Source organism: Salvelinus namaycush, chromosome 17 (assembly GCF_016432855.1).
Source record: "Salvelinus namaycush isolate Seneca chromosome 17, SaNama_1.0, whole genome shotgun sequence".
NCBI classification, from domain to species: domain Eukaryota; kingdom Metazoa; phylum Chordata; class Actinopteri; order Salmoniformes; family Salmonidae; genus Salvelinus; species Salvelinus namaycush.
The window spans coordinates 5,554,688-5,569,138 of NC_052323.1; the positions used below are offsets into that span (position 1 = coordinate 5,554,688).

At 41.6% G+C, this 14,451-nt stretch overlaps 1 protein-coding gene across 1 annotated transcript in view; it reads left to right on the forward strand.

Annotated features, from left to right (window-relative positions):
* LOC120061873 (platelet-derived growth factor C-like) overlaps positions 1–3,839 on the forward strand; it is an 81,013-nt gene extending 77,174 nt beyond the window's left edge. Inside the window, 3 exon segments of the mRNA XM_039011652.1 lie at positions 1,908–2,091; positions 2,360–2,577; positions 3,726–3,839. Coding sequence (XP_038867580.1) covers positions 1,908–2,091; positions 2,360–2,577; positions 3,726–3,839 — 516 coding nt within the window.
* Positions 3,840–14,451: the final 10,612 nt, after the last annotated feature.

Consider the following 14,451-nt stretch of genomic DNA (forward strand, 5'->3'; position numbering starts at 1 on the left):
AACACATTTATATTGGGAAATAACCCTCTGCGCTTCCATATCTACCATCCCATAATAGATGATCACTTCTGCTACATCAGAACACTTGAGGGAAAACGAACGACCATACTCTTGATACCACCGTTGAACAATTTCAGAGAGTTCATGCTAGTCCAAAGTTATGGTGGCCCATTTTAAGTGCTTTGTTCCCCAATGCCTTTTTAGTCAGGGCTCTCATCTTCTTCATAAAGCTTCACATTTCATCTGTCTCTTAAGAGTGCTTGGCTGCCGCTTCCGAGGCCGTGCCTACAGAGTGCCCGTTAATTGGAGGAGTGTAGCACTGTCGGCATTCACACGTTGTTAATGGCTCCCATTCTACACTTGTATCCACTGCCAAGACCAGGCAACAGTAACAGGATTCACATTGCGTGCTTCTACTATGAAGCAAAAATCTCCACTGTTCTCATAGAAAAGCAAATGGCAAGATGTTTTGCCTTGGTTGGTCTCCCGAGACAATTCTTTCATGCTCTTGATGTTCTGTGTTGGTATTTATGGTAAATATTGTCCGCATGACCAGTGCATTTGGATGAATATTCCTGTCACATTTGACTTTGCCTACTTGCCTAAGAACTGCCATTCTCCATATTTATTTTATTCAATGTGAAATTGTTCATACACAGACATCAACAGATCACTAAACAACTTGGCATAAACACATTTGCATAAACTACATTTTCCGACCTCTGCCTCGGCCATGTTGCTAAACTCTAGCCTTCCTCTGTAATCTTATCATACAGTGGCAGCACCAAAGGGAGTCAAATTTCGAAGGAGTGCTGACTGTAATTTCAGAGTGTATTACATGGTATTACGTTGTCAGTGAATCAGAACAGACGTTCCCGTATCGTTTCCATTATTCAATGTGACCTTACCAATCCTGTGGTGAGTCCTTTTCCCTGATTCATTCTGTATCTCTTTTAGTCTGTCTGAGCTGAAAACTGTCCCCCCCCCCCCCCCCCCCCATCAAATCCCTGTTTCTCCTCTATTATGACTCCGCTCAAGATTTCTTGATTGTTTGTCATGTAGGCATTAGACATTTCACATAGGATTTTTGTCAAAGCTTTTGATAGGCCTACACTGTGGTAATGTAGGGAGTTGGATTCCACTAGTAATCAATGTACTAGTAAACATTTTAGTGCTGATATTTAGTGTCCATATTAGCAGTGCTTGCTTGCTTGCTGGTGTCACAGTGATGCATTCAACTTGTCAGTCACACAGGATTGGGTCTGTATTGCCACACAAAGCCACCAGCAAGCTGACATGTCAGACAGAATGAGCAGAGATCGTGCACGACTTTTCAACAGAGGCAATGGACCTTAGTCAAAAGTAGTGCACTATATAGAGAATTGGGTGTAATTTGGGACTCAGCCAGAGTATCACAGACCAGAAAGGTATCTGGAGGATTAGTCTCATGTGGGGGAAAACCAATACCCCAGCTATCAATCTACTGCACCGTTCTGTGTCTTAGGTAGAGATATCAGTCAGAGAAAACAAATGCTGCCCCCAATAGGAACCGACGAGTCTTAACTTGAACCTTGTTGCTGCTGTAGTTATTTCGGGATGAAAATATAGCTGAGAGAAGTGGAATCTATGGAGACGCCAAAAAACGAATGGAGCTTTGATGTTCGGTTTTGTAATGCACTGTAGCACAATCACTCATTATGTAGAGCTTATGTTACTTTGTATGGGGGTTTTGCCGGTAATAACTGTAACTCAGTTGAAAGATCTTATTCAATGCAGCTATTTTTGTATGGGGCTCTCTAAAAGTAGCCATTCAATTATGCTTAATTCAGTTTAGACCATGAGCTTGAAGTTTCTGAAACTTTTTCCCCATCTTCCTTTGTGCCGGTTTTCTTATGTGTGTGTCGAAGCCCGAGGTAACTCCATCTCTGCAGAGCGCAGATGCGTTGTCTGAGGTCGTGGCTGGCCTCGGTACCGTGGAGGAGGTCATGAAGTACCTGGAGCCTGAGAGATGGCAGCTTGACATGGAAGACCTATACAAGCCCACGAGGCACATCCTGGGGAAGTCATTCCTCCACAACAAGAAATCCAGAGGTACAGCGACTGCCGCTTCTCAAACGGCTAACAACTGGGGTTCTAGTGATAGGAATTGCAGTGGAAGAAAGGTCTGTCATGTTGAGATGGAGGGAAAAACAGATATCCAGCTGCAGTTGAGCATAACCTTTCACAGACAGTTTTATCTTGAAATGATATCTTGGCAATTTAACCTCAGTTTAGCAATTGATGCCCCTTTTGTAATTTAGTAAAAAGGTATCTAATCATTTTAGGTTGACGTGGTGAGCTTAATCTATTTCTTGAACAGGAGTGAATCTCAACCTGTTGAGAGAAGAGGTGAGACTGTACAGCTGCACGCCGCGCAACTTCTCCGTCTCCCTGCGCGAGGAGCTCAAGAGGACGGACGCCATCTTCTGGCCTAGCTGCCTCCTGGTGAAGCGCTGCGGGGGCAACTGTGCCTGCTGCTCGCATCGTTGCTTCGACTGCCAGTGTGTGCCTACCCGGGTCGTCAAGAAGTACCATGAGGTAAAAGCGTGGCAACTTTCCCAATTTTCTGAGATTTTAATATCCCTGGAATCAGAAGGGAATAAACTGGAAATCCAGGAATCTTCCAACCAGGATTTCTGGTTGGGAATTATGGGAAAGTTATTAGAAGTTAACTTTGCAACTCCAGACAAGGGTCATAATGTGCTAATTATACTTGAAGTTAATTATTTTTCAGGAAGATCAGCATAATAAATGCAAGCTAATGTATCGTAACAAAATTACATCCTGTTATTTATATGGATATTCAAAAACCCACAAAGAAAATATTGGTGTGTTTCCTCCTAACAGACCTGTTGCGGATAAAAATCAGTGGGTGATGACGTAGTGCACACAATGTACTTTTTCGCTTACGTTTTCATGTACCGAATACAAATATAAAGTTCAATGTGTTTCCATCGCATTTTCAACTCTACAGATGAAATTGCGTTAAATTGCAAATGTGAGTACTCTGGTCTTGACACATGCGCTCTAGCCAACATCTCGCAAGATACTATGCGGGTAGGCTAGTCTACATTGAGATTATTATGGATAAGAAGAAAAAAAAAAATTGTCAGATTGCCGTCAAGCATCAATCATATGTCACCCGAATAATACTCTCGATATTTATTGGAAAGGAGCATCAAGATCATGTGCACTTTCACCCCCCTGTAAAGTTCATCATAACGTACTGCATCTGTAGCCTAATAAACTGCATGGTTTCCTGAGTCATAGTGGGACGACCACACACAGCACGTGACGCCAAGTTTACTTCGATATGATGGTCATTGTATCACTTTTTGCTCACAAAGGTGTTTCCACCACCATCTCTCGCATAATACATTTTACAGACACAAAAAGATTCCACCATGTCAAAAGAACAAATTATCTGTCTGCATTTATAAAATTGTACCGAAACTACCTGTTTCCATCACAGCTGTGATGATTTTTTTTATATGGTATGACTTTACTCGCATAAAAACTGTGGATGATAACGTGGTTAGTGGTGTAAAACAAATTTATCATGAAGATATTTCTGCTATGTATTTTAGCTAGTTTATCCATTTGATGTGTAAATGTGTTTGAAGTTGTTTTGGTGCAGGGCCTGTTCCAAACTCTCAATGCGAGCTCTGGCTTGCCGCTCTCTGTAGGTTCTCCTGCTGAAGCACCGAAGCGGGGGCCGAGGCCTGCAGAAGTCCATGACCGATGTGCCCTTGGAACACCACGAGGAGTGTGACTGTGTTTGCAAAGACGACTGGGACTGATCTCAAACCTGTGTACTGGTGCCACCGGCATCCCAGGAGACACTTGAAGCTGCAGGCAAACCCTAACCATCTCCATTGAGAGTGAGGAGCAAATGAGATTGCTTTGCTTGTCCTTTCTCATCTTGTGGATGGATCTTGCCGCTGTGGACGACCTGTAGCTGACTGTGTGCATTGGAGACAGGAAATGGAGAGACTGGACTGGAATGATGGACCAATCTTATTCATTCTTCACTCTCTGAAGGCTCTCTCCCCCTTTGCTTCTCAGAGATCGGAGCTAAGGGACGTCTTTGGCAGCGTCGGTTTAGCGTCCTTTTTTTTTGTGCCTTTTTCTTTGTGCCAAAACCTTTAAGGGGTCTTGTTGAAATTCAACACACGTGGCCAGAGAGCATCTCGGAAAATGGGCTCCTTCTTCTTCAAGTACTTTTCTGTACATAGTTGAGCTTCCTTCATGCCAATCCCTCTGGTACTTTATTATTCCTATAAAAGAGGAAAATAATGGTCCTTTTCATCAGGGATCCCCCTTGTTTTCCCATCTATTAGATCTTTGGAGTGACATAATGGTAATGTTGACTGTCTTACTGATGCAAACTATATTATGTGTAAATATTTCATTTTTCATGGTTTTTCTGTACTGTTGTATTTCTCTACCAAAGATACTTGTATTCATTGAGGAGATAAAGTTGCACACTTAAACCAAGTGGGTACTGTTTTGTTGCGTTTCAACGTGCATACCGTCGTAGCAAAGGTGTAAAATCTGCTTGCTTTATAACTTCATTTAACCCCAACTAGTGCGTGGAACAGTAAGGATACTCAATATTGACTTGTTCAATGAAAGGGATGATTTTTTTGTATGCTGAAATGGTAGTTTCTCTGTCATTTGTACAGTTGTTGAGTGTTCATCTTCAATATTTTCATGTCTATGTCCACGCCATGTCAAATATGGGTGTGTTCTCTTCTCTGCGTACCAAAGTTATTTAACACAATCTATTTTGATGTATGTATCTGTCAGTAGAAATAAATCAGTCAGTGTGTTACTGGAGATGGGTACTTGTATTTTGACATAGTCCCCTGCAGGACTTTCATTTGGTGTCAAGGTAAAGCATTGTGTCTGTTTCTCATTGTTATTGTAATAATATACATTAGTATTATTAGAAAAAATTGACTGAGGGAATTACATTTGGTGGCATATCAAAGTAATTTAACAGAATAGGATTATGGTCATAGATCCTTCTACATACATGCCTACGCTCTTAGAAAAAAAGGTTCCGAAAGGATTCTTCAACTGTCCCCATAGGAGAACCCTTTTTGGTTCCAAGTGAAACTCGTTTGAGTTCCATGTAGAACCCTATGTGGAAATGGTTCTACATGAAACCCAAAATGGTTCTATTTGGAACCAAAAGTTTTTTTTCAAAGGGTCTCCTATTAGGACAGCCAAAGAACCCTTTTAGGTTCTAGATAGCACCTTTTTAAGTAGGCCTGTTGTGACACCTTATACACTTCATGGACAAAGTGTCATAGGATGTAAAACAGTGAAATTACATTTCTGACTGTGAATTTCATCAACAGTGGGTTCTGTCAATGTGAAAAACCCACCACTGTCAGATATCAGTGTAAATAGCTGTTTTTATGCACCAGTAATCTAGGAACTCTACTCCTGTCTCTCAATTAATGAGGTCGGAAAATAATCAAACAATTACATTCACAGTTGTTGTTTGATCAAGGAATGGCTAAGGCAGTGTCTGATTTGATTTCCATTGTGCATATTTTATTGACACTCTATAACAAAACAATTAGATATAACTTCTCCCTGCATTCATTAAATAAATAGAAAAGGCGAGAGCGTTAAAAAATAATTCCCGTATAAACGAGGGTAATGAGAAACTGTAAGAACTGTAACCAACTGATTGATGACAGAGACATTTAGCTGAGCTTCCCTCAACTAAATCAGAACATCACAGGCAGGAGGGATTTTTTTTAAATATATATATAAACATTTTGAATACTTTGTCGTAATTTCTAACGTCGATAGAGCCTACACTTTCTAGCACCGTTTTGAATTTCTAACGCGGTAGTAATAAGGGAGGGAGTGGTTTGTGACACGAGTAGCCCCGCTCACCGATTCTGTCAGCTCATACCTCCCAACACTGCCAAAACATCTGATATGCGGATGTCAGCCAATGTTGGTTGACACTGGTTAACACTCGATCTGATTGAATCCAGGCCTTACTGTTGAAATATAACTAGTAGTACAGATCATCACTGGCATAGCACACACCCCCGCAGCCCCACAAGCTTTTTCTCTCAGCCACATGGCAAAATGTGTAGAATAGCATTAGATTAGCTATAAAACTGCAATTGCTTCTCTGCCTCATGGCAACAGAATATAATTGAAATGTAATTATATTTATAATTTTTTTAGGAGTTGGGGTTCCCCCGCAGGTCAGGCCCACCGATAGCATATGAACATCAGAAGCCATGATTAATTACATTTTTTATTACAGGAAATTAGCTTCAAACTGCAAAATGTTCTCTCAGGCTCATGGCAAAATGTTTAGAATTACAGGAAAATTGGCTCTAAACAGCAACATTTTCTCTCAGCCTCATGGCGAAATGTATAAAATAGCATGAGATTAGCTTCAAAATGGCCCATTTTTCGCTCTGCCCTATGGCAATAAAAATATATTTTTTTCAATAAATAGTATAAACTGCGATACACCACTGCGGTTAATTTCATCTATTTTATAGACATCAGGTTCATTGAAAAATGATGTTTATATGGTTTAGAATTATTCATCAAATATCTGCGCAGATAGGACACTGGAATGGATTGTGCTTACAGGCAGAGCGAGAGGATCTCCCTGATGTTAGGACATGCTGAAGATAATTGTTTGTGCGTGCGTGCATACTGTAGAGGTATGTATTGTATGAATGCGTGCATGTGTGTGTTGGTATTTACTGTGTGAATGCACGCTGTCCCGCATGCACGATGAATAAATCCATGACTCCTCTGTCAAGATCGGAGACTGTAACATGTAGTCTGGGATGGGCCATCTCTGCAACGTCAGCAACCAACCTGCTCTACCCATCGTACAGTGCCAAAGGCTTGGAGGCCAGGTTGTCTGCATGGCGTATTGCCTTTCCAAAAGCACCCAAGGAATGGTTTGATTTTTCCCTTTGTGTGTCATTGTATACTTCAAATCCATCGATGACCGAAACCATTCCAAACATTACACAAACCCTAAATGCCTTTCAACAGTCTCTGGTTTCTATGGGTCACCACACCCTGGAGGGCCTGTATCACCACATATCAAAATAATGTGCTGCGTTGTTCCATCCAACCCTTTTGGGCCATGAGGTCAACCAGGGGGAGGTTCGCATTTGTCCGTCTCAGATAGTTGTCCCAGCCAATTATTCTGATCTAATGTACGGCCTGGCAGGCGTCTGCTGTGACGCCAGATGCTACTACATAAACCCTGCGAGTCCCACTGTGGTTTATAATATTAAACAGACTCCCTCCCTCGGCCCCAGACAGACTTTCTTTCTTTTTTCGCAGGAGGAGGAAACCTCCCTTTGCTGGCAAAACACACGAAACAGCACGGTCAGTTGTGTGTGGTATTCAAATGGCCTTTTCTCATAGTCTTCGTTTGTAACAAAACATGTTCCACAACCACTACTTGGCCTCAACTTTCAGGACAAAATTGACCAATGAAAAAAATCAAGTTTAAAGAAATCGTAAACTTGAATGAACCCAAGTGTGCAGACCTCACTCTCCATCCTCACACGTGTTCCATGGTACTGCTAGCATTGAGTTCTTAGTTCAACACACCTTGAATACTATACATTGCGGTTTGAAAAGACTCGTACAAAATAAGCCCCATCTGTTGGAGTCTTTTGTTCCCATGGGCTCCCCAAGACACAGATCCTGGAACAGTTTCAGACGGCACTCACAACATCACAACACCTTTCCACCATGGTCCATATTCATAAAGAATGTCAGAGTGGGAGTGCTGATCCCACTGGTCCATATAATCTTATTAATTAAGATATATAAGGCAAAGCAGATCCTAGATCAGCACTCACTTTAATACAGCCTATATGTACTGTCTAGCAACAAAACTGTTCTGAGTATCTATCTCCAGACTACATGTCCAATGTCTAATTAGGTCTGTGAATGGATGGAGAAGCTAAATTGGAAATTGATAATTTATAGGCCTGCCTAGAGCTGCGGTTTCTAGCAAGCGGCTGCCTTACTGGGAAATGCAATGTCCCTCTGACATCAAATTGGTATTAATCTCTGGCTTTCTCTCAAATAGATTTTCTCAACTCCTGCTTCCTCTCTCCTCCATCCTTTCTCGCGTCCTTTTGAAAAGGTCAAAGGTAATCGAGAAGAGGCAGCGAGGAGAGTGAACGTGGACGAAAATGCACTTGTATTAAAATAAAAAGCTCCTTCTCCACTCACACGTCATCAGGCATATTACATTTACAGGAGTGCATCCCAAAAAAAGTGATTTTAACAGATAAGTAGCATATCGTTTAAATATGTGGGCATGCTTTTCACCTCTGACAATACAACAGCTGTTTCAATGGGGGTGTGGCAGATATCAGAACTCTTCTGTGGTCGGATACACTTGTGCTTCCTCGCCAAAAGGAGGCTATCGAGGAATTGACACACTCCTCGACCACTTATCTGTTTCTGGGTCACGGAGGAGAGAGGAAGGAGGACAGACTTTTGCCCAAACGTTTCCTGGCCATGGACCAGGAAACGTTTTGTCAGCACAGAGGTAAGTATAGGTTAAAATGTTTGACAGATGTCACCCTTACTACTCCTCTCCTCAGATGTTAAACCAACTGGTCTCCCCCTCCACCCTCACAGAAATGACAGGTCTTTGCATCTCCTCCAGAGTTAGAAAGAGCAAGTAAAAAACCAAACACACAAAATACCAAAAACACAACACTTTATTGACTTTCTCGTTGTTTCGTTATCTCTCTGTCCAGGCTTTATAGATTTTCCATTTTAATCAAATCAAAATTTGTCACGTGTGCCGAATACAACAGGTGTAGACCTTACAGTGACATGCTTACATACAGGCGCTAACCAATAGTGCAAAAAAGGTATTAGGTGAACAATAGGTAAGTAAAGAAATAAAAACAACAGTAAAAAGAAAAAGTGAAAAACAGTAGGAAGGCTATATACAGTAGCGAGGCTATAAAAGTAGCGAGGCTACATACAGACACCGGTTAGTCAGGCTGATTTAGGTAGTATGTAGATATGGTTAAAGTGACTATGCATATATGATGAACAGAGAGTAGCAGTAGCGTAATTTACCAGCGTCACCTGGTAAATCACCTGATTTGTTAATGCTTCTTTGATCCCGTTGTTCTCAAGAAACTAAACAAAAGCCAGTTCGCCAACCAAGAACATTGGACAGTCCAAGAACAAAGCTGGACTTGATATAGTGACACAAGCACAATACATTGGTAGTGTATGGCTACCTAGCCCCTGACCTAATGCATTGTGACACAGCTGAATCAAATGGCCACCCGGACTATTTACATTGACCCCCTCTCCCCCCCTACAATTTGTTTTTACACTGCTGCTACTCGCTATTTATTACCTATCCATAGTCACTTTATCCCAATCTACATGTACGAACTACCTTGACTAACCGGCACCGGTACCCCCTGTATATAGCCTCGTTATTGTTATGTTATTTTGTGTTACTGTTAATTTTTTACTTTAGTTTATTTAGTAAATATTTTCTTAACTCTATTTCTTGAACTGAATTGTTCGTTAAGGGCTTGTAAGTAAGCATTTCATGGTAAGGTATTTGGCGCATGTGACAAATACAATTTGATTTGATATGATTATAGGTACATTTGTGAGATTTATGGAATGGATTGCAATGCTGGCTTTATATAGACATATAGATGCGCCATTATAGAGCAGCAGTTAGCGTGTCCTATTGAATATTGGTCACTCCCGCTAGTACACAACATCACCTGAGGGTATAGTTAGGGTCCAGCAAGAGGCAGTGGCCCTGTCACAAGTCTAACGCAACACACTATCCTTTTGACTGTAACCTGAAAACAAGGGTTTGTTGCATTGCATTACTATGTGGTATACAAATGGCTAGCAATTCAATTGGCACAATACTACCAATAGTGTTTGGCCCAGCCAGAGAACAAAGATCTTTAAGGTAGACTCAGCAAAATTAAGTTGCCACGAGCAGCATTGCAGATGTTGAGATGAGCGAGATGCAAGACTGCACACTCGCAGTCAAACACAGTATCTGCGCATGTGCACGGGTTCGCGTCACTCTGTTCACAGCATGGTAGTCAGGGCACCAAAACAGAAGAGAAGTTGAGCCTCGCGCTTCAACACTCTTAGTTGTTGCGGAAATTGAACCACTATGCTGTTTATTTTCTGCATATTCGTAATATCACTGAGTCTACCTTTAAAGAAAACAAGCATGTGAGCAGTATCATGGATGTTATGACTATGGTCTCCTACTTTTGGTTTCAGGGAGCAGCTCACTGGTGTAGCATACACCCGTCCGGGGGTCCCCCAGAGGTTGGGCCACCCAGATAGCATATGAACGCGTCATAAGCCATGAGTTTAAAAAAAAATACTACAGGAAATTAGCTTTAAAACTGCTACATTTTCTCTCAGCCTCATTATGATTATTTATTCAACTTCTATAGCGCTTTTCATTACAGAAAAAATCTCAAAGCGCTTGAAAAGAAAAATAAACAAGGCCCAAATCAAAAAATATATATATAGCTACAGTTCTTACTTTATAACTATGTAAGCATTTCACGGTAAAGTCTACACCTGTTATATTTGGCGCATGTGACAAATAACATTTGATTTGATAACGAAGAGTAGGTCTGGACTGTGAAAATTGTCAGCTAGAATTTAATATTTTGCTTTCAATCCCCTGCAGATGGGACGACAGTCGAAAGGGTATCCACATAGCTCAAGCAGAAGGAGGGGTTTGTCAACAGGGAGGAGATGAGCAGGTCCTCCAGTGGCAGGAGGGCAGATGTATGTACATTTCAGGCAGCACAGTTCACTTTCCATTCAAGGTGTCTCACCGGCGCATCGCCGTCCCCGCCGTCTGACTGCCTTGTACGAGATGAAGTTCGTCGCTCAATAATTAGAGCCCGCAAAAAACGTTGGAGTAATCCTCTGACCGAGCAATGAATTCCTCACTGCCTACTCGCCTTCCATTGCAGTCCTCGTCATGGGTCAGGAGACTGTAGAAACGACCGAAAATAGGGTGGTGTATTCAAAACACACTAGCTAACTAGCTAGCTAGCTATGACTATAGACTTGAAAGAGCTGATTTGCCATCAAATTCACAGGCAGGAAAGAATTAGATGTAACCCAGAGCTATTCAAAACCAAAAAAATAAATAAAAGACCTCACAGCACCATGTCAAAATGCAGTAATGTGTAGAATAGCAGGAAATTTGCTCTAAAACAGCAACATTTTCTCTGAGACTCATGGCAAAATAGCATGAGATTAGCTATAAAACTGTGCTACACAACTGCTTCAGGGAGTTGTTTGCCACACCACTCGTATGAAGTGGTGCATGTCGTCTGCGTGGGGTTGCTCACATGTGACAGATGCCTGCTCCATATGGCCCTGGGCTCTGGAGGTCAGAAGGGCCGCGGGGGCCCGGCACTAATCATTCACTGGGATCTCCCTATGGAGGCCAGGGGACACCGCTACCAAGAGTCTAAGACCCCCACTGACACTGATAGATGCACACCCAGACTCTCTCTGACACTTGAAGAATTAGCCCAGCAGACACTACTTTCCGTGTATTTCCTCACTCAAAAGGAAAATATATATAGACTACTGACTCTGTTATTTCCAAGGGTATATGGGGAAGAATGTAATGTTTATTTGTGATTTCACATGATTTATCTCTAGGATGAGGAAAGTCTCCAGTTTGTTGCGTAGTTCTATGAGTACAGTGAACACAGGGAAATAATGTTCATGAGATGAGACGTGGGTAGCGTGCTTAGATTCATAATGATTTTATACAACAATCTTAAATCAAACAGATTAGGGCACAAGGTCAAAGTTAGGATGTCGGTAAACCATTTGCGTCACACATCCTGGAAGAGACTGAAAAAAAAAAAAATTATATTATATTGTTTTCTGTTTGTCTTCGTGGGAGTGATAAGGATTTCATTTCTTAGTGGGTAGTTGAGTAAGTTTCTCTACCTCTTTCTGACAAATTAGCTGTGGTCTGATAACTGCGAAAGAAGGAATCGTACGTCCATTCACTCCCGAACACGTCATGCTCCGCTGACCACAATAGAAGTCTGACACAACATTCAAAAAAGCGTTGACCTACTGTGACCCACTGTAGGCAGTTCAATAGATAGACGCAAGACTTCTCCAACTCTCATTTCACAAGAAAGTTGCATGTTGCTGCCTTGCTAAGAATTCTGTAATGCATTAACCAACCTTTAAGACGCTTAGATCCCATACGGTATGAGTAGCCATCTCTTCTATAGATGTCATGCCATACAATACAGTCGTCTTGGCAATGAAAAGCCCAAATAGATTGGGCCATCACGCTAGACATGAATGTCATCTTGAAGAGTTGATTCAAACACACCTGAATGGGGAATCATAGAATTGGTGTCTGCTAACTCTGATGGACAGCGTTTTACAAGATCTCAGTGTAACTTTACTGTACAGTTACATCTGCTGTTCCCAGCTTGGTCTTGACCCTCATGAGTGGGCACATTCCTTCCTGTCACTTCAAAGCAAGGATCATTTCCTTATTTTCATCATCCACTCATGGCATGACTGAGAGGAGGGGGTGACCTACCTTCGCTCTATGTTAGCATTGCACCCCAACATTAGCAAAACACTTGGGTTCTCTGTGATGCACCAGACAGAGATTAATGGGACTTCATGCCATTTGTTATTCCTTCCTAAAGGAAACCTACTGAACAGTTACTGTTCAAACTCAATAGGATTTTTTCTATACAGCATCATTTAGTAATGAGGAAAGGAACCCCCAGTATCCTGAGTAGCATTACTCAACGTGAAGGCCAAAAGGTTTATTGTGAGGTAGTGTGTGTGTCTGTGTGCGTGCGTGAGTTCAGGTGGAAAAATAAGTCGAATCAGGACAGTTTTTTTGTAGCTTTTTCCACACAATTTATTTATATATATTTTTTATGCATTTGTCTTGAAAACATTTGTCAATGATTATAATTGTCACGCCCTGATCTGTTTCACCTGTCCCTGTGATTGTCTCCAGGTGTCGCTTGTTATCCCTGGTGTATATATCCCTGTGTTTCCTGTCTCTCTGTGACAGTTCGTCTTGTATGTTTAGTCAAGTCAACCAGTGTGTTTTTCCCCGTACTCCTTTTCTATTCTCTTTTGCTAGTCTTCCCGGTTTTGACCACTGCCTGACTCTGGACTACTTTCCCGCCTGCCTGATCATCCTGCCTGCCCTGACCTTGAATCTGCCTGCCCTTCGGTACCTATTGGACTCTGACCTGGTTTTGACCTTTTTCCTGTCCACGACCATTCTCTTGCCTACCCCTTTTTGGATTAATAAACATTGTAAGACTCCAACCATCTGCCTCCTGTGTCTGCATCTGGGTCTCACCTTGTGCCGTGATAATAATTTGTTCCTATACAAGGAGAACATCAGTAACAGAGCAAATCATATTAATTAGAACATTTAATTAATTAATTTAGTTAATTTTGGATTACCACATTCCAGGGTAGTGCAACGGAGATATGAGTAGGCTAGATCACTCAACTTTCACTGACCTCAATTCTTACTTTTTAAAAACTTTGCATTGTTGGTTACTGACTCGTAAGTAAGCATTTCACGCCAAGGTCTACACCAGTTGTATTCGGCGCATTTGACAAAGTAGAAATGTATTTGATTCTAAGAGAACACCCTAAAAACAAGAACTTACACTCAAATCAGGGAGTCATTTTTTTATTTAACCTTCATTTTATGAACACTGATGCAGGCTAAAACCTACTCAGAAAAGAGTTATAGCATTTTATCAATGACCTCATCTTGAGCAACACAAACCAACACTAACTCCCTTTCTTTCCATGTCTTCGTCTTGGCTACTGTCTGAGCATTACAAATAGCCTCACTGTAGTTAGTCACACGCATAAACTGCCCCTGGTCAAATGTTTTACGAATACTGTTTTCTTTTAAACCTGGTTGAAAGGAGGGTCATAGACCACATGTAAGGCACTACACAGCACTAGTCAGCCGTCCACTAAATGTGCCATTCATGTCGAAGCACTACTGGGCTGGTCCTTTAATCTACTTTAGTGATGTGGTCAGCCAGAAAAAAACAACGTCCAGAGTCGGTTTACTCTAATAGTGAAGGTTTACAAACTTAGGAAACCACTCTTTCCTGACGACATGGGGCGGCCTCTTTTCTAAGGGAAAGTTTCCAGCCATTTCCAAATCAGCTCCTGGAAAATCTCAACAAAATGTCCCTCTTAATTATGTGAGGTTCTCGTGAACATGGCATATATTCACCGCCAATTCCATGGTCAGGGAGCTAATCTGAAGCAAATGTCTATTTACAGCATCTTGGCGGTAAA